Source organism: Lactuca saligna, chromosome 1 (genome assembly GCF_052625555.1).
Source record: "Lactuca saligna cultivar CGN05327 chromosome 1, ASM5262555v1, whole genome shotgun sequence".
Classification (NCBI taxonomy): domain Eukaryota; kingdom Viridiplantae; phylum Streptophyta; class Magnoliopsida; order Asterales; family Asteraceae; genus Lactuca; species Lactuca saligna.
This window is the reverse complement of record NC_136417.1, coordinates 52545259-52568015: the sequence shown is the minus strand read 5'-3', so window position 1 is coordinate 52568015 and position 22757 is coordinate 52545259. Positions and strand designations below refer to the sequence as shown.

Below are 22757 nucleotides of genomic sequence, written 5' to 3'. Positions count from 1 at the left end.
AATGACAAGTAGTCGTCATTTCCATATCCACATACCATTTTCCAGTTGTTTTGTATCACTTGACAGTTACTGGACATCAACCTAAAGTCATAAGCATTTTAATAATCAAAGTCATAATTTTTTATATACATGAAAGAAAAACCTCAAACCCCAAACATTTTTCATAAAATCTATGCATATTTGTAGATACTCAATCATATCTTCATAATTTTCTAACATGAAGCAAAGATCATCAAACGAATCTCAAATTTAACTCAAACCGCAATCAGAAAATATAAGAGAGATTAAGGGTATCTTTGGCAAACTAGTTGGTATCTTTTAGTTGAAAACTATAAATTTTATTTATAAAGAAGTGTTTAGTAGAAATAACTGAATCTTTTTTATTGACGTAAAATTATATATTATCAAGAAGCTAAAAGATAATAAATTTTAAAATACTTTCAATAGCTTTGGATCATACACTTTTTTATTTACAATAAAAGATAAAAATTTGTATCGTGGAATGAAAGCTTTTATTTATTTATTTATTTTTTTTTTATTTTTTTTTTGCTAAAACTAAAAGTTAAAAGCTCGGTGATTTTATCTTCATGTAACATTCTAAAAACACCAAGTACAAATTTTATTTTAAATAAGTCAAAATCATTCATTCATTATTCCAAAAGACGATCAGGGTCAAAGTATTCTCAAAATATCAAAGTAAAATCATAAACAAACAAAGCGGAATAATTCTTCAAGGGATGCAATGCGATCAAGCCGGTCATTCCTTTTAAAACCAGAAGTACCTGAAAAGATTTTAAACATAAACTCTAAGCATAAAGCTTAGTGAGTTCCCCAAAATACCACATACTTAACATATATAAAAGTTAGAAGCCATACCGGGTCTATTTCACCCCTGAGTCACTTCCGACTCCTTCAGTGTCTTTCAACCGGTATGGGTCTTTTTCACCCCTGAGTCCCTTCCGACTCCTTTTGTATCTTTCAAACAGTACAGGTCTATTTCACCCTTGAGTCCCTCCCGACTCCTTCAGTTTCTTTCAACTGGTACAGGTCTATTTCACCCTTAAGCCCCTTCCGACTCCTTTGGTTTCTTTGAACCGATACAGGTCTATTTCACCGCTTAAAACTAAGCATACAATTATATCAGCAAGAGTTACAAAGACAACAAGCACATACAGGCATATCAGCAAGTGTTCCAAAGACAACTATCATCCTACAACATAATCAAGTGGGCCGACATTGGTACCTTCAACCCACGTGTAAAGTGAAGAGACTCACGTGAATTACTCAACGAAATCCCAACAACGACCTCAGCATCAGAACAACCAACACAAACTTCATAAACCAAACTGAGACCCATCATTAGTCAAATACTCCGGTCGACCCAAGTTTGACCAAAAATCAAACTGGTCAAAGAATCAACGGTCAACCAAGTCAAAGTCAACATCACGTCGTGTGTAACATCCAAAAAATCAAAGTAAAATTTTCATTTTTGAAACCAATCCAAAACCATAAATGTTTACAAATCATAGTTTCCAAAAGTCATAAACATGAATCAGAGTATCTCAAAATCATAATCACATAAAATCCACGATGATCCGCATAATCAAGCTTTCGCCTTGTCCCGATCATCTGAAGTACACAAATTGTAAGTACGAAGCTTAGTGAGTTCCCCCAAAATACCACCACATAAACAAATAAGATATACAATCATGCATGTTGGGTCTAATCAGTCATGAAACTAAAGTACCATTTACTTGATCCATTTATTGTCCACAACCTAGAATAAGAAACTTCTCGAAATAGGATGTTACACTTCAAAATATGAATTAGACTTATTCTTTTAATGAGACTTTTTATTGGATTTGAAGCTCATTTTACTACCACTTAAAGCAACATCTCACCTTCCAAATTATTGCATTTTTTGTGGCACAAAATACTTGTAGTGTTGTTCGTTAATTTACTTTCACATGTATGAAATACTTTTTAGAACATCATTTGTATATTTTATGCAACCTACTTTGCATTTAGTGTTTAATTATTGTTTCAAGTTGTATTTTGGTAGAACTATTTCTAAGCATATACAAAAGGGTACATTATGTACTTAAATGAAAGATCACGTGTGTTTAATGGTGCTGTTTTTTAGCATCTGTATATTATACCTCTAGCAAGATACTAGATGGAAAGGAACCACGAGAAAGCAAAGTATAGTCATTGATTGAGTTTATTAAGCAAACAACCCCAATGAAAACATCTTTTCAATTTCTAGAGACAATATAATTATACGAATAATCTCTAATAACATCAAAATCATCACCTTTTTTTAAATTTTTTCTCCTAAACACCAAAGCACCCACTATGTAGTATCTATAATTGCTTCCAAAACAATATTCTTTTTCTTTTTTAATGCCAAAGACTCCATCAGAAGTATAATCGAACCTTGAATAAGGAGGGTAACATCAACCCAGTTTGATATCACACATTCCATGTTTTGGCCGACACTTCGCATTTCAAGAAAAGATTATTCAAGTCTTTGGTATGATTCAAACAAATCAGACACAACATTGTATTAAAATTAATACCTTTATGATTAATATTTTGTCTTAATGGTAAATGATCAAGTAAAAGTCTCCACACTAAGAGTTTAACCTTTTTAGGCACAAAAGGATTCTATCTACTAACTCTAGTGTCATCCTGTAATAAAAATTAGTCAAGCCATTTACGAAAAAAAAAATTAACCGTAAAATCACTCGAGTCATCCAAATTCCATAAACAAGACTCCAGTGATGTAGAAATGTGAAGGGTCAGCAATAACATGCAACAACTCAAAAAATGACCAATATTAAATACACCTTTAATCCGCCTTTCTCTATTTCCATGTCCACCCATGACTACCAATCTATCATGAACCATGTATTATCTATATGTTTCCAGTATATAAAGACAATGCTGATAGTTTTTTAAGGTCATGAACCCACCTAAAAATCCTTCTAGAAAATATTAGCATTATTATCACCAACTTTTTTAAACCAAGGTCAAGTAAGGTATGACCCCTTTAGAGTGCATTTTGTTCAAAGAGTTAATCATATGGGATCAAACAACATTACAATCTGCCTCTCCCCAAAATGAAAACCACCATTTACGCAATTAATCAACTTCACCAATAAATCCTTATATTCTCTCTCAAAAGACCATCTCTATTTTTCCAATAAGTCATGATTAAAATTACCAATCTTCAAATATCATTGTATCCTTTCTACTTAGACACCATAATTATATCCCATTTAATCTAGAGGATCTTCTAGTTGTCAATATATGTTCCCTAGAAAATGAACCCTCAATGCTTCCAAGTGATTTTTAGCGGTAATAGGCATTAGGAAAATATAAATATAATAAATTCCAGTCGCCCCTAATACAAACTTAAACAACATAGAACGGGCTCTAGTTAAAAGTAAACTAATTTTAAATTTAAACAGTTTACTTTCAAATCTTTGTGTAATCATTTCACACCGATCAATTATAGCCATGTTTGAAGCTATAGGAATACCAAGATACACAAAAGATATTTTACCTACCTTGCACCCTGTGAGGTTTTCCCGTTGCTCCACCACCTTAAATTCAATCCCAAGCTTGTATATATTCGACTTTTGAAAATTAATCTTATATATATTCTCTAATGACTATTCCTCCATAACCAACACGTATCTATGGGAAAAAAAAAAAAAAAAAAAAAAAAAAAAAAAAAAAAAGATGAGAAATATAAAAGTCATAATTTCCTACTTTAGCTCTCGTAAAATAAATTAACTTGAATGCAATCTTAGATCGACACATGTATTCCTTCCATGGAAATAACAAAAACTAAAGGATACAAGAGATCCGCCTATCTCAAATAGAAGGTAAAATCTTTTGTCGGACTACCATTAAGCATGACAGAGGATTCGTCTGAGAACATACAAGATAAAGTCCACATGACCGAGGACTACCATTAAGCACCCATTACCAGATCGGCAAACCCCAGAATGAGCCTTTCTGCACTTTTCATAAGTGCGGCCGCGCTGACCTTCAAACCTAGAATCAGCGGTCTTAGACCTCTTCGGCGCCGGTTGCGACTACTTCGAGGCCTGCCTCTGCTCTCTCAAATGTAACTCAATCTCAAGCTCACGCCGCCTAGTGGCCTCCTGTAACTTCAGTAATGTATCATATTGTTGGGTAGTAACAATCTTTCGGATGTCAGTCTTGGACATGCTCAGATAATAAGTCATCTGAGCCTGCTCGGAAGCAAACTCCGGGTAAACATCTCCCTCTTAGTGAACATACGGGTGATCTCCGTCACTGAATCCATACCCTATCCAGATCCAAGAACTCATGTGACAGCCGCTCTTGCTCAACCCGTGGAATGTAGCAAGTGCAGGACATCTCCTTGAACTGATCCCAAGTAATTGTGGCTTTCTGCTCATCAGAATACGTCCCCATAATCAATATCCACCGGTCCTTTCCTCCAGACCTTAGCAGGTTCAGAGCACACCTGACCTTGTAGTTAGTAGGACATGAGCATGTGAGAAAGCATCCTTCAACATCAGATAGCCACCTCATCTCTATGATCGGGTCCTAAATCTCATCGAAAGTCTGTGGCTTAGTGTTATCGAAGTCCCGGTACTAAAAAGCCTGACATGCCCCTGTACCCGCAGCCGCCACGGCTGCGGAGGCTGCAGCAGCAGCAGTCTCAACAATGGTTGTGTATCTGTCATCAAAATACTCCATCATGCCGGTCTTAATAGACCCGAACATCTCTGGAATCTGACCCTAGACAATATGAATCACCTACTAACGAATGATCTCCCTGACACGATCCTCTATCAATGTTGGCCCACCTTGACTGCCAGCTCCTGATCCTGACCCGGATCCGGTCTCAAATCGCCTTGTAACCACCATACTGAAAATACACCAGGAAGATGCCAGATAATCCGCATAAATAACAGGGAACCAACTCTCAACTAAACCCTAGGGGTTGTGACTTCCTTGCTACGCGTATGGGTCCTATGCTTTCAGTAGTACGGGCCCATACTACATTCTACACCTACCCATATTTGTCTCAAGGATCATCACCACACCCTAACAGTGCACATGCGCAGAGGCAAATGCTCAATCCTCACTTCTAGAGGAAGGCTAAATATCTCACAACTGGCTGACTGACCCCGTACAACTCATCCATGAAACTTCCACCAACCCTGTAACACTCGTATATGCAAGTCATACATAACACTGGACCCTATAGACATTCGAATATATGATCCTACCCTAAGCCCTTCATTAAACAAGAATAGGAAATAAGGCCAAACCAAACATTCTCAGGGTATAGGATCTTAGTTATATACAACTGTGATGCATACACTAAGCTACTACAGTAATGATGTCAATTTCATATAAGGGAAACTCTAGGCTATCAGGCATCATATAATCAGGCAATTATATCATGCAATTCCTGAAGATCCCTAGCCTATCACTAGCATGTTGTTCTAACATATCACAATATCAAATATCCGTATCGTATTTTAGGGTTTACGTATTGGCTCTGGCTAATCATAAACTTTGCATCCTCCTTTAGTATTTTGAAAACCATTTAAAAATCATTTTGAAAACCTTTTTTCTTGATTTAAGATGGGATTCACACGAGTGTTCCTCCAATTCACTCAAACCAAGGCTCTGATACCAACTTGTAACATCCATAAATTTCACAAAAATTTTAAACTTTTTCAAACATCCAAAAATCATTATTTATTACAAAATGTTTCCAAAATAGTTTCATATCATATTATCCTAGAAATCAAAATCATAAAATGTGAGGAGGTGCACAATCACGCCTTCGCCTTCTCGCGGTCATCTGAAGTACCTTAAACAAAATCCAAAACTGTAAGCCCGAAGCTTTGTGAGTTGCCCCAAAATACTGATACATAACAAATACCACACATAATAACATCATGTAATGGGTCCACAGCTTCGCAGACTGGATTACCTCCGAGCCCATAGTATGAATCTGGCTTTCCTTTCAGGCCCACAACTCACATATGGCTTGCTCCCGAGGCTAAATCGTAAGTCTGGATTTCGCTTGAGCCCACAGCTTATGACTGGCTTGCCCCTTCAGTCTTAAGATTGGAATCTAAATCATTAGCCCTTATTACGAGTCTAGCATGCTCCTAAGGCCCTTAGATCACATATGGAATGCTTAGGAGTCGTCAATATGAGTCTGACATGCTCTCCCTGACCCTCAGCTCATATCTGGCATACTCCATGGTTTGTTGGTTACCGTAGGGAGCAGTACAACCTCAACCCTACCTACACAACATAACACAACATGTCGACATGTAACAGTTAAATGTGCATACAGATAATCAGACAGTATCACAGGTAGTCTTACATACCTACCATACTAGCATAGCAAAATAGCATGCATAACTAACTTATACTCAGCATATCAACAACTACTAGGATATCAAATCCAATGGGCTGGCCTTGGTGCCTTCGACTCCTAAGTATAGTGAGGATAACTCACCTCACAATGTCAAACTTAACTGAAAAGATCAAACCCCCGAAACATGGCTCCAAACTCAAACACCTACAACCACCAATGAACCAATTCCATAAACTCCCATATTACCAAAATACCCTCAAAAGTCAAACTTAGTCAACCCTTGGTCAAAGTCAAAGTCGACGGTCAAGGTCAACAGTCCATGTTTACCAAACTCATCAAGTGCATCTATTGACTCATCGAGTTCCTTCAGAACTCAGAAACTGAAAACTCGAATTAACTCGCTGAGTTACCTGAGTAACTCGTTGAGTTCTTCAGTTTCCAGAAGACCGAGAAAACCCTAATCAATTTGCCGATTCATCTCACCTACTCGTCGAGTTCACTCAGAATCCAGAAGGCGGGTAAACCCTATCCAACTTGTTGAGTTGGCTATGCAACTCGTCGAGTTCCTTCATCCCTTTTCTCATTCAGATGCTTTTAAGCGAAACCAAGTCTCAAAACTATAGATTTAGCCTCCTAAGGTGTAGTTACCACGTAAAGTTGCCAACTTTACGTGCATCCAAGGGATCATGAGGCTAAAATGATAAAACCAATCTTGATAATAGGTTTAGGGGATGGAGAAGGGTCAAGGCTTGATAAAGTCAATGACTTTATGACTATGGGGGCCTAGAGGAGTCTAGATCTGAACTTTTCACTTCAAAACATGCTCAATGCCAGATATGCCTCAAGAATAAGCTAGAAATGACCCTAAACACTTTAATGAAGAGATCTAACAAGAAAATGATCAAGGTAATGACTTTTTACCTTCAAATGAACACCAAAATGAAGTAGATGTTGGATCTACAAGCTCCTTCTCGTCCCAAGCTTCTCAATCTTCAAGCCTCTTCAAGAAATGCACCAAACACACACTCTTTAGTCTCATACACACTTAAAACAGGAGGTTAGCTCGATTAGGGTTTGTTTCTGGACGTGAATGTAGTAAGGTAGGTTGGTGAAGGGACTTAAGGTCCCTTAAATATGGTGAAAACCCTAAAAATTAGGGTTTTGATGCACAACCTCAGCTCGTCGAGTTGGGGTCCTCCAACTCATTGAGTAGGTTCCATAAACCACGCGACCTGATCAGTTTCTACACGACGAGTCAGGGCGAACAACTCGTCGAGTAGGTCCAAAAATATGAATATAAAAAGCTTTAAATTTATACCTGGGAGTCGTGGTGTTACAGCAATGCATGCAACTACCAACCGGTCCATCCTAAAAGTTCAACTTACAAAACTAGTGGTTAAATATCATGGATTCATGGTTAGTGCCCACAAGGAAACACTATCAACATTTGTCTTGTAAACCAATCGTTAGGCAATTAAGGGAACCACCACCCTATGCCACACAACGGTAACAAACCTAAATGTGTATATGAATAATATCTAGAAATCTACTCACAAACAACAAACGTGTTGAACAATAAATATTTTAGGTAGCCAAGATCTTATATTCACGGCCCATCTAAGCACGATATGAACAAGGTGGATGTTCAAATCATTTTTTAAGAACACATGTGTTTTACTTTTATAATCAAACCAATTTCCAAAAATGATACTTCATGAATGCACACCTACATATAATATGCAAGTAGCACACAAAATCATTTAAGGAAAAATCAATAAAATTCAAAGTAATGTAGGGGATATGTCATCCCGGTAACTTATATTGACTTCTAGCTCCAAAAATGATCTTTACTTTGGTAAAAGTCTCCTCAACCACCATATATATAGTTTAAAGTGTATCACTAGAAATGACCAAAATGCCATTTCTATTAGAAAATTTCCAAACTATCAAATTATTCATTATTTATCTAATTATGAGTAATGTAATTGAAATCAACTCAAACAGATGTGCCAAACTCCACGAAATGGAAATGCTCCTTAACATAATATTTTATGTGTTGAGTACGCATCGTGTTTTACTAAGGGATGTATCACATTTCTATGTGAATTTCCATTTTGGTCATTGTACTTACATTACATGTGGAATTTTACTAGGGAACGTATTACTTTCTGTACAGCCTAATACCAACTTAGTTTTTCACTCCTATTTATTTGTTCTAACTTCACTTAATCAAGTTGCTTCCTAAAATACTCATTTGTACAACCACTATGGACTTCTAAACATCATTAATAGTCATTAAGCTACACAAAATATATTGACTTAGTCCATTAAGTCTTCACTAGTGTTCCTTTGAACATCCTAACTATTTCAATCTACCAATTCATTATAGTGATGCAATTCAATGTTTCAGAATCTAATTAATTTTTTGAGCTAAATTTCACAATAAGATCACAATGTATTTCATAGATTTTCCAATTTACCCTTGTGTAAAGCAATTCTTAGAACCACTTATGTGTTAAATGTTTTTTCATGTTTTGTATCTAATTCAACATCAATGCATCAATTCATGATTATGAATATCATTTACGTCAATAACTACCAATAAGCTATGTAGAAACTCATCAATCAACTAAATATCCCCAAATCCATTTTCATAATCACTTGACTCTCCCATTACCTTGATTTTGTGTATCCTTGAAGGATTGTTGCATCAAAGTTACTTTAGCGATCCTAGAATCCTTTCTGGAACAATTTGACAAATATGATGATTATCAGTGGGGTCTAGGGTTTTTGGTGAGGTTTTCACTCAAACACTAAATATATTAAAGGGATGATAAATTTGAGCTTAAAACCACACCAACAATATTATAATTGTTAGAAAACAAAACCCTAGCCTACAATTGATCATAAAATAAACATTTACTTTCATTATATGCCTTAATTTTGAAATTAGGGTTAGTTAATGAAGAATTGATACCTTAAACCCTAAATAGTTTCCACTTCCACTAGACGATTTATACTTGCTTGATTTGAACTCTAGAAAACATTAATTTATGGAATCACCATTTATCCAAGACTTCTAGTTCTCCAATAGAGGGTGTGCTTCATATAAGCTTAATTTTGTTTTTTACCCTCTAATCTTCATAGTTTTACAAGATTGGTCCTAAACTCTCTCTCTCTCTCTCTCTCTCTCTCTATATATATATATATATATATATATATATATATATATATATATATATATATATGGTAGTTTGAAAAGATGCTTTGTGTTGATTGTACACTAATTGTATATAAATTTTGTGTGGTTGTAAACATAAAGATGAAACAAATCGAAATTCATTGCAATAAAATATTTAGTTTGATCATCCAATCGGCTACCATTCACATGATCATTAGCCTTGTTATGTCCATATATTGTCTTATTCACTAAACTGATGTAAAACACACTTTTTTAAGGTAATCTTGAAAAAACAATTTGCATGTACCAACGACATGGTTTATGCATGCCCTATCCTAAGATCTTTGTATGGGTTAACCAAATTCCTCCATGCTTGGTTTCAATATTTTCCTGGCATGTTTCATGTTTATTAGTTTCTAGTCGATAACAACATACTCCTTCATGAATATCTATCTTACTATATGTTGGTGGAATTCTTCTTACGACCTCTACTTTCTATAACACTCTAAAATTTCAACCAAAATTTTCATTTTCATAAAACTCAATATCACTTTTCTCAAAAACCACACATGTATCAAATATAAACACGAAAATCAAATAATAACGGATAATATCCCAGAATCCTCAAACATAGTCCCGAACAGGTGTGTACAATCAAGTCGGCGCCTTTCCGCGATCCTAAGAAGTACCTGAAACATATAACAAACAACACCGTGAGCACGAAGTTTGGTGAGTTCCCAAAAATACCAGACACATCTTATTAGCCTCTCATGGCTATATCTCGGTAGAGACCTTCTGGTAAATGTGTCTCAGTGGAGACCCTTCAGTCCCACAACTCGGGTTGGACTCTCCGGTCCTAACTCAATAAACCTCAGAATAATACATAGCATAAATCACAAAGACATAATGCAGGATATCACAATTCTTAATATAAGCATACAAGACCCTTCGGTCACACAATGTTACCACTCATGGTAAGTATAGTGAGAAGACTCACCTCATAAGTAAGCAAGTAAACCTCGTACCCCTCGAACAGTCTAATCCTCGCCTACACGTCATAGTCATCTCTAATTAACACTTATCACCTCAACCCAAATAGTTTAAGCTAACCTCTTTCTCTAACCCTTGGAAAGGGTAAAATACCATTTTACCCCTCCATGGTCTCCATAATCCATGTCTTGACCAAACCCTAAAAGTTAACAGAAATCAACACTCGAGTGAACAGTCCATGTTAACTCAACTCGTCGTGTACATCTATTCGACTCTTTAAGTTCCTTCGTTTTCTCAGAAATATCATGAAAGTCCAATTCAAATCGTCGAGTTGTCTCATCAACTCGCCGATTTACAATGTGTCCAGACTCATCCGGGAAAAACCCTAACCGACTCATCGAGTCAGCTCACTGACTCGTCGAGTCTCTTCAATCTATTTTCTCATTTAGACGTTTTTAGGTAGAAATGATGTCTCATACTCTGGATCTAACCTTCTAAGGCTCACTTATCACGTAAAGTTGCAAGCTTTACGTTCATGTATGGCATCTAGAGCTCAAAATGCCAAAACAAGCTTCATAAAGGGTTTCATGCATGGAGACTTGCCCAAAGCTTGATAAAGCTTGGATCTTTGGGCTCATAGGACCTCCTTTTGTCCAGATCTAAAGTCTCAACTCCATGAAAAGCTCCGGCAACTCAAGAACCACAAGACAAGGGGAAAAGCCCTAAAACTCCCTAGAAAGAGATCTATCAAAAGAATTGCTCAAGGTGGTAGCTTTTTACCTCCAAACTGAAGCTAGCACAAAAAAACACTTGATCCAAAAGCCTCTTATCATTTCAAGGGTTGTTGCTCTTCAATCCTCTTCCAAATATGCACTAGAACACCCATAGTTATCTTCACTCTCTCACACAAGCAAATACACATGATTAGGGTTTCTCACAGGGTATTTGGGTGACAAGGGTGACAAAAATGAAGGCTTAAGGTCCTTTAAATGGGACATAAACCTTGAAAATTAGGTTTTTTTCACTCAACTCCAACTCGTCGAGTTGGGGTCCTCCAACTCGTAGAGTAGACTCTAGAAATCACGTGGTCATTAACTCCTCTACTAAGCGACTTGGGGCATCCAACTCGTCGAGTTTCTCTGACATTATGAATGTAAAATAATTTTATATTATACCAGAGAGTTGGGATGTTACACTTTCACTATCCTTTGAAGGTTTATGGCCTCTTTAAATTGTGTTTTTATGATAGATTTACGACCTCCAAGCTATTTCCTTAACATATCTACTACCAAAATAAAGATGTTATTTCCTTGTTAGTTCTAATATATGATTTACATTCTTATGTCGGTCAATTTCTCAACCACAACACGTGTCAAACTCCATTTGATATTTATTTAAACTTGTCATGTAATCACATTCTATATCACAACTAGTTAGAGCAATATATTATCGAATATTCACATGCCTCGGCTTAAACTATGTCATCCAGAAAAATATGCATTATTATGTATCACTATAAGAGCTACACCTTAATAAATTGAAACATATTTATGATGTGATTGAGGCACCCTCTATCTCATACTTTAGTTATATAGCTCCACCATATTTGGTCTTATTTCCTAATTTAGGATCAATTAGGTATGTACCCCAACTCATCGTTTCATGTTTTGCCAAATCGTGATCGTAAGATCGGATCGGGATCGAAAGATTCTACAAAAATTAACTTATATTAAAATTTTCTTGCAAGATAATAGATGTGAAGTATACATTATAACTTGATGTTCATTATGATGTCGATAGTGAAATCAAAATGAAGGTCTTAAGCATACATCATAATTTTTTTTGTTACAAACCGTAAAATTAAGAAGAAAAAAACTTAAATAGAAAAAAAAAAAAACAATTTGATCATGTAGAACTAAAGACATAAGATCACAAAGGATTTTATGAGTGTGTTTTGCTTAATTGGAGATAAATTAATGAAATGATGTTGCTTTACATGACTTCTTGTGACTTACATGCATGATTTCATATTGAATAGACGGATTTTTGATACTCAACTATATCATAAAAACCAAAAGGCATTTGGCCTAGCGGTAATGAGTGATTCTATCAAATAAGAGGTCATGAGTCCATGTCTCTTAGGAGACATCGACGGTATTTAGGAGTAGGTTTTAGATAGTTTGCCATTTAAAAAAAAACTATATCATAAAACTACGGTTGATCATAAGCGGATACCCTCCTCATTTGACGAGAACCAGAACTGGAACCGGAACCAGGGGTTCCTAAAAAGTTAGAACTGAAACCGAAACCACTCTAGGTAGTTCTTAAATGTTTGGAACCAGTCCCGGAATCGGCGGTTCCGATTCCGGGAGCGGGTAACCCGGTTACGTAAATTTTGTTATCTTTTCTCGATAAAACCGCAATTTAGTTTGATCCATATCAAATAAATTCATATCAAAGACGGACAAAATCGAACCAATATATTCTAAACCGGTCTAGAATATCACAATATTTTTATATATATATATATATATATATATATATATATATATATATATATATATATATATAGGTTTCGAAAAAACGAGAACCGGAACCGGAACCGCTTAAAGAGGTTCCATAACTTTAGGAACCGGAACCGGAACCGCTTAAGGCGGTTCCAATTCCAAAACCGGCAGTTCCGAGGCGGTTCCGGTTCCAAAAGCGGGTATCCGGTTTCGATGCTCATCCCTACATAAAACTAAAGATGTGGGATTGTGATCGTAGTATGATTGGAATCATTTTTCACGAATAGGATATTAAAATTGTAAGATCTAAATATCAAAATCGAGATTTTAACAACCTGGGGTTTAGTTTAAAAGTTTGCCAATTTAGCAACATAAGCCCCTCAAGTTTCCATTTCTTATATTTGACCCTAAATTGTCTCAAACTTATCATCTAACCTTGAAGACTCTTGCATAATCCTTAAAGTTACTATCATGACACTAAAAATTCACTTAGTTAAGCCCAAGTTATACTTAAGTTTCTCGGATTTGACACGTTTATTCCTTCACATTTAAAGCTTCTCTTTTAAGCCTAATTTAACATTAATTAGACCTGACAATTCATGTATTCGTGTCATGAAAATGTGTCAGTCACGAATTTTACATGATATGATTACACGATGAGAACTAAGCTTTATATCAATTTTCAAAATATATTCGTATCGTGTATTTGTATCGTGTCGGGTCTCTCACATATTCGTGTATTCGTATCTTGAATTGTCAGGTCTACTTTTAATAACCTTGAAACTTTCAATTTCACTAATATTTATTTCTTTCATTTATTTCTTTAATTCATTTTTTATTTATATTAAATTTAATTACTTTTTTATATGATTTTCCAAAAAAATAATTTTACTAAAAATGCCAAAAGCTTTAGCCCCAAAATACATGTATTACAATATGAATTATGGAAAATTATATGTTCTTTGTTCTTTAAGAAAGAGGGCTTGGAGAAGCCAGCATCTCGAACAATTAGGATTTTAGCTTTATATTTTTAATTTATAGTTAATACTTTGGGTTGAACAAGGCTTCTTTCAATTTCCCTTTTTTTGATATTGTTATGAGAATTTAGATCTTCTTCTTATTTGTCTTCAAAGGAAAATTTTAGCTGTTACTCTTCTCACGATTTTTTGGATGCTATGGAGGTTTCGGAACACTGCTCTTTTCAACCAAGAAAACCAGACATTTCATTAAAAAAACATAATAACTCGATCGTACTTTTAGATTTAATTACAAGAGGTAGAGTATTTAAACTTAATTGGATTAATTAGCTTCAAAATACAACCCTTGTTTTAACTTCTTTGTAATGTTATCTTACAAATATTTATAAATTCGTCCCCTTTAAAAGAAATTTTGTATGAACTTTGTATCGTACTTCAAAATTACGAAGTTTATAGATGTTTAGGTTTGCTTTTACAATATGTTTATTAGTGATTATCACTAAAAGAAAATTTGAATGTTTAGATTGCACAAACTAACTTGTGTCTATCCACTTAAATAAAGACTTTTTTGAATAAATTATTTTATTTTAACTTATTAGTTTATTATAAACTAATTTAAGTGTTGGAACCAAAAAAATCAATATGATTATACGAACATATATGCCAACCCGAATGGTGGCAACATGTGCCGTGTTCATGGTCTTTTTAGCCAACCTCACTAGATCTTTGCTCCTTGTATAAACATATTTTTTTGGGATTAGATAAAGAAATAGAACATAGATAACTAGTAAAAGTTATCGTTATCATATTCATATAAATAAAAAGTTGTACATTCTTTTTATGAGCCCGAAGACCATTGACTATTGGGAATGAAGATGCCACTTGTAGTAAAAAAAAAACAAGCAAATGCGAGAGATTTAACATTGAAGTGACAATTGCCACTCTTTTCTCGTTTCTTTTTCAGGATGGTTACAGATATTCCAGGCACCACTGACTCCTCTTTTGGTATGTCTTTATTTTCCTTCATTCAATCATCCCTACCCATTCATATTTCATCCTATTCTTCGTATTACATTTTAATTTACTCTTTTATAAATTATTTACAATGTCATATCTTTTTTTTAAACGTGTATGTACTTTCGTTTGGCTCATTTAACGACGTCCCAAAAAAATTAGGTATTCTAGTACTCATTTTGACAAAGAAGTCCACTTTGCATGAGTAATATGACACATTTCGGTATATTTTACACGTTAGTTATACATATCATCATTTTATATAGATAAAAAAATAAATTGAAAAAATTTAATAGAATATTTAAGTTATCATTTATTTATTAAACAATATAGTAATGCCCCGTAAAAGGAAAATATCACTACCTTTTTGCTTAAGGTTGTTCATTGTTTGGATAAAACTGAATTTTTCAATTGGATAATTTGGATTAAACTATTTGGTTCGGATATTCAGATTTTTTGATTGGTTTTAAACAAAATCGAATTATTATTTTGGATTTTGGATTATTTTTTATTTATATAATCATAACCGAATAGTTTTAAAAAAAACAAATAACAATTTATCATTTATTTATTTTTATATATCTATAATAATCTATTGATTTTAATAATTTTTTTTAAGTAAGTTCAAAAAATTTCACCTAATAAAAAACATAAATATGCATTTTTTTTCTCAAAAAAAATTTATTTATTAATTATTTTTTTAAGCTTGAATTTTTTTATTAATTATTAAACTATAATATACGATCTAAACAGTTGTTTACAAATTTTAAATCACAACTAATAATTTGTTTTTGATTCTTCTATAAAAATTGAATAATATTATAATTGTATGTCGTTTTAGAATGTTTTAATTTTTGAAAACCGAATTATAAAAACCGATCCAAACCGAATTGTAACTAGATCGAATTGAATCGGATTTTAATTTAGTTTGAACTATTCAAATCCATATTTTAAAAATTAAAATCAATTTGAATTTCATTTCATCACATCAAATAATCACTCCTATTTTTGTAAACCTAAAAAATGAACATAAAGTAGCCGACAAATATAAAAGCTCTATAAAAGGAAAGTGCACTGTTTACAATACTGTCTTGACCAGCTATAACTCTATAAATATAAAGATGTACACATTTCACATTTTTCACTTGCGAGTTGCGAAGTGTCGCATTAATTTATTTTTTTATTATCTCCGCATCTTATAGACGGTTGCCTTTCATTTTTCACACATCTTTTATTTTATTTTAAATTAATTAATTTATTAATATGAAATTTAATTAAAAAAATACTTCATTACTTCAAAATAAATAAAAAACATTACATATGAAAAAACACTATAAAACTAAAACATATCAATAAATAACACAAGTGTAGTTATAATGTTTTTTGCAAATTTCCGTTTTTGTCCTCAAATTCATCTCGACTTTTTCTTCAGAAAAAGTATTTTGTATCAAAATTTTCATGTCGTGGATGTTTTTTTTTCTTCACACGCGTAATCGTTCTTAGCCAAATTGCAAACACATGAAAAAGTTCAAATTAAACTTTTTGAAGCTCGTTGCCATCTTTTGTGGTATCCCTATTTATCAAATAGACTATTTTTTCGAGCTTAAGTTTGATATATACTAAATGGTCAATCTTATAGATAAAGTCGATTCGAGATGACTAATCTCCCAAAAAAAAAAAAAACAAAGATATTTTATTAATAATTCTTCTCCGTTTCATAATGCAATTCCATTAAATTTTAATAGTAAAAGAAATGCTAAAAATATAGAAGTATTTGGTGCTAAAAACAAACCAAAAAGATCCTACAACTGAAATTATCGATACGTTTGATTAAAGATAGTGGAGAGTTAATCTCCATGCAAATGAAGGCATGGACATGCACCGTGGGCAAGATTGGTAACTAAGGTGTGGGGAATCCATGTAAGGCTATAATGACAATTAGATTACTGTCGCAAAGTTGTGTCACAAAATTCTGGCCATGGAGATGGCCTTAGGTACAACATCATAACCATATCAAAGTTTATATCGTCGTTCATACCTAACCCTAACCATATCAATGTTTTGTTAAAAATGGGGTATAGAAAAAGTTTGGAAATCCTGAGAATTATAGTTTTCACTTTCAGATTAAAGTATTTGGGTGGTACTTCCAATCTTTAATCGGATAAGACCAGGAGCGGACCCAAGAATTTTCTGAAGAGGGGGAAATTTTTTTTATAGGGGACAAATTTTTTTGATAAGTCAAAATATATAATTTTGAAGGGTTAAAATATATTTTTTTGAAAAAAAAAACCTATTTTTTAATGATTTTTTTTTGTTGTGGGGGCAACTACCCCCATTGCCCCCACTCTAGGACCGCCCATGGATAAGACTCGGAATTGAGAGAAAACAGAAGAAAGAATGTTTTGATGCTATGAAGAAGAAGTGTACCAACCACAGATTCGGATATGATCATATAACAAAAAAAAACTTCCTGTCTTAAAACTGTCACATGACAGTTTTATGTTCTAAAACTGTCCACAAACGGTCATATAAACAACCTTAAATTCGGGTCTAGAATATGGATCCCAAAACTAGGTACATTTATCAAAAATCCAGATTCCTGATGTAATTTTAATATAGTAACATAATATATATAAAAAAAAATCGATCCCAGCCAGGGGCTCTACCCCTTGGACCCCGCTTCTAGGGGCGCTGCCCCCGGACCCCAGTCGGTTTAGGGGTTTCGCTCCTAAATAGCAGTATACTTTCAACAAAGACAAAATTAAACAAATGTGCACTCCACACCATACCGATTTGTTCAATAACTGTCAAAGTGACATTGATCTACAAATTAACCACATTACACTTAAATAACATTAGTGATATAAAATCACCAACATGTTTTTGTTTCATTTGGATCTTGTTATGATGTTGAGAGAATTGTTTGAATCCATTTTAGTGAAAACGTACGTATCAAAAATTAATAAAAGGTTATGTGGATTTGAAAGTGAAAATAGAGTGTATAAAACAAAATCGCCATTAAACTAGGACAGAAAATAGAATGAATGTAGTTACCTGAGGTGGATTTCCCCTCCATCTCTACCAACCACGTGGGAAAACACCAAACGATGTAGTGCTTACCATGGTCAATGAACTTGACAGTTCAAGCTACCGCATAGTATGGTGTGTCTATATCACGTGGACAAATAAGATAAAATAAATTAGCATAACTAACCTCAATAAGCAATTGTTATTTTACTCTTTTACTTATGTTATTTTAATTTTCTAAGAGTTATAAACATTTATATTTTAATTTTATTACATTATGTTAAAGATTTTCAATTTTACTAAAAAGCAGTTAGTTTTAGTTAAAATAATCGGGTCAATATAACTAAAGACTAGTTTAAGTTTTAATTGTTGTATCATCAATGTTATTCAAACCCTTTTAAGCAATCAAGTTATAAATTTGTTTAATTTTATGATATCCTGATTTTTCCAAAATATCATTTTGATTAAATGAATCAGATTTTTTTAGGCTTTGAAATTGATGGTATAATTTTCCCAATTTATACCATTGAAAATATCATTTTGATAAAATGAATCAGATTCTTTAGACTATCTAAAATCTGTAATATATCATGGTTTAATTTTCCCAATTTATTGGACACCTGTTATATACAATTTTGAAGATAATATGATTGATTTAAGGTAACAATCATTTTAATTGTGTTAGAAATAACATGTTTGCATAACAACGCTTGTCTTGAAAACGAACACTTCTTACTTGTATTTGGAATCAAATTATTAAAAACTAAAAGTTGTGTATGGAGCATCTCCGATACAAGCTTTTTGAAAAAAAAAAAAATTACCTTTTAAATTATGTCAATTAAAGAATTATGTTAGCTAAATACTTTTAAAATAAAAGATTTTTATTCTATAAGTCATTCTAAATAATAATTAAAAAAAAAAAAAAAAAAAAAAAAAAAAAAAAAAAAAAAAAAAAAGCTTATACAAATGTATATACATTGGGTAAAAGATTTTTTAAAGATCTTTTAGAGTATTGTGTGTGGGTAATAAGGTGCAACACCAAGTTGTGTCACATCACATGTCATCTAAACTAATAGTGTTATGACACTAAGTGGAAAAATTGACAACAAGATGCAACACCAACTTTTTGAAAATAAATATTTTTATTTTTTAACTATTTCATTTTTTTTTTGTTACTTTTTTTTTCCATTTTATAATTTATTTTTTATTTATTTCGATTTTTTTAAATTGATACAAATGTTTTTTAAATATAAATAATAAATAAAACATAATGTTTAAAAATTATAAAAAATATTTAAAAATTTTTAAACATTAAAATTAACATAAAGACTAAATTACACATAATATCCAAAAAACAAAAAAGAAATAACATCCAAATTCAAAAAAAAAAAAAAAAAAAAAAAAAAAAAAAAAAAAGGCAACGCCATTCGTTATCATGATTGTTACCATAGAAGATATAATCCGCCAAGTCCTCTCGAAGTTGTCTGTGTTTATTTGCGTCTTGAATGTCAACAACGCGATGCAAATAATCTGTTGTTCCTGGTTGAAACTGAACGTGTCTGGGCTCAGTTGGAATATAGTGTGCAATATTTCTCCATTTATCTTCTACTACCATGTTATGCATTATGATACATGCATACATGATATATCGTAAAGTTTCTAAATCTAATGGTCGTGCTGCATGTTCGACTATATGTCACTTCGCCTTCAGCACTCCAAAAGCACGTTCCACATCCTTACGTGCTCCTTCTTGTCTTCTCTTAAAAAATTTGTCTCGTTCTTCAACCGGGTGGCGGAATGTCTTCACGAATGTGGAATACTAAGGATATATTCCATATGTAAGGTAATACCTATATTTGTATTCGTTTCCATTTACCGTGAAAGGAGCATCCAGGGCTTTTCCATTCAAAAGTTCGTCGAATATTGGCGACTGATCAAGAACGTTGATGTCGTTGTTGGAACCTGCAACCCCAAAGATTGCATGCCAAATCCATAAATCTTGAGAAGCGACAGACTTTAACACCAACGAAGGTGATCCGTGATGACCACTTGCGTATTGCCCTTTCCATGCTACCGGATAATTTTTCCATTTTCAGTGTGTGCAATCAATGCTTCCTATCATTCCAGGAAACCCATGGCGTTCTTCATGCGCTGCATACAATTCTTGCAAATCATGCAACGAAGGTTTCCGCAAATACACATCTCCAAAAGTTTCAACAACACCCCTTGACAATGTATACAAACTCTCTCTTGCGGTTCTTTCGGATATTCTCATATAGTCGTCCATGGTGTCGGGTGACTCCCCCATAGCCATCAAACGAATGGCCGCAACACATTTCTGCAACGTTGTAAACCCTCGTCTACCTCTAGCATCATATCTTAATTGAAAAAATTCGTACCTAAACATAAATAAACTACAGTTTAAAAATATATTGCATATGTTGTAAAATTAAAGAAACATGTAGTACATTTTTATTTATTTTGTATAAAAGTATAGTAAAGAAGCGATACTGGCTTTCCAAGGCGTTGACGATTCGTAAGAACACATCCCTACTCAAACGAAATCTTCTTTTGAAGTCCTTCGCCCCGTATACACAATTATCCGAAAAGTAATCGTGATATAGATGTTTGTGTCCTTCCTCGCGATTTCTGTTTAACATCGCACGTCTTGTTAGTAGCGGGGTTGGGTCTGGTTGTAGCAGGTCGGTAGTGTAATAATGATACATCATCCTAAAGACAATATCGTCATCTGAATCATCGGACGAGTCGAAAGGATCCATATTTTTTTTTGAAGATAATTGATAATATGTAGAGAGGAGAAGAGAAAATGTATGAATTTTTTTTATAAAATTGTAGGTATTTATAGGATATAAATGGTTTTTTTTAATAGTTAATTTTTTTATAACCGTTGCAATTTAAACGTTATTAAACGTTTCAAATTTACTCGTTGCATCATGTCGCCTTGGCCACGAGATCCACTTTCGACGAGCAACAACGAATAGGGGGGGTGTTCCCTGTGTCATAACGTCGTTGAGGGGTGCCACCTCACCCCCCCCCCCCCCCCCCCCCCCGTTGCTTCTCGTTGGACCCGTACCGGATGGTCTTATCAATTTGTGAATGGATAATCTAATTAGCAAATATAATAAGTCTTTGTAAAGATTTATGCTATAACATCTCATAAAGTAGTGATAAATTTTTTCATTTTTAAAATCATCAAATTCATAAATTAAGTGTTTCAAAATCAACCACAATACAATGTATCAAAATCATTACTTTTGCGCGATCACATCAAGTTCTTCCATTTCAAACTAAAAGTACTCGAAAATATTAAACCATAAAACCGTAAACACAAAACTTAGTGATTTTCCCAAAATACCACATATCATACATACAATTGTCATGTGCTACTCACATGGTCTTTTTCCTGGAATGTCATGGCTACTCCCAGGGTCTTACAACCAATTGTCATGGTCAACCATCAAGGTATTTCCTTGAAATTCTATGGGCTACCTCCATAGTTTAACATCCAAGTGTCATGGGCTATCCCCATGGTCTTCCATGTAATTGATATGGGTTACCCCCATGGTCTTTCAAACAAATGTCACAGGCTACCTCCGAGGTCTTCCATGAAAGTATCACAAAGAGAACTAGAATCCTACACAATCCAATGGGTTGGCATTGTGCCTTCGACCCACAAGTACAGTAAGAAGACTCACATCAATCAATAGTCAGGTAAAAGTCACACTTGAGCTGCTGTTACAAAGGATCATCACACTAATCATAACCAGAACAAACCTTAATTAGCAATTAAGGTAGCATCCTACTCAATTGGTCCAAAAGCCAATGTTAACCCTTATTTAATAAAAAGACCATTTTTCCCATCCAAGTCCACAATCCCTCACATTTGACCAAGGGTCAAACTGGTTAAAAGTTAACAGTCAACGTCCAGTTGACTTACGCCTTACGTAATGAATCTACGCCATGTGCAGTGGTATGCCACACCCTACGTACTACGATATAAAGCTATTTCCATTTTTAGATCTTAATTTATAAAGACCAACCATCTGTTGCTCATATCTTATCCTAATAAACGTCTAGAGTGATAAAGTTATTAACTTTATGCCTTTGCATGACTTAATGGAGCTCAAGACTAAACCCTGGTTTCATAACATCCTCTAATAACCTCAAACCCTTGAATGGGTGAAAAATAACCATCAATATCCCATTTTTCTGCCGATCCTCAGATCTAACAAGAATGATAACCTCAAGCTCTGGAGTAGCTCATACTCACAAGACTCAAGGTTATGCGACAAAAAGGGCATGGAAATCTATAATCTAAAGAGGTCGAACACATGAGCCAGCAAGTTACAAGATTTTTACCTCCTAGAGTTGAGAAATGAAATGTAGATACTAGATCCACAAGGTTAGCTCCAACAATCTTTAAGCTTGGACCTCTCATTCTTCTGGATGCACCAAAAAGACACTAAAAAATCTCAAAACATGCTCACAAGGGATTAGAGTTTTTGAAAGACTGCTTGGAATAGTGGAGGCTAATTATGGGGAGGACCTCAAGGGAGTTAAGGTCTTTAAATAGGGTCTCAACCCTAAAAATTAGGGTTTTGAATTAGCACACCTACATGCTATGTATACAATAG

General features: G+C 33.9%; 1 protein-coding gene across 1 annotated transcript in view; it reads left to right on the top strand.

The window, feature by feature from the left end:
• LOC145036216 (CEN-like protein 2) overlaps positions 1 to 22757 on the top strand; it is a 46686-nt gene that overhangs the window by 5821 nt on the left and 18108 nt on the right. The window contains exon 3 of the mRNA XM_078984679.1: positions 15026 to 15066. Within this exon, the coding sequence (XP_078840805.1) occupies positions 15026 to 15066 (41 nt within the window). The remainder of the gene's footprint in view (positions 1 to 15025; positions 15067 to 22757) is intronic.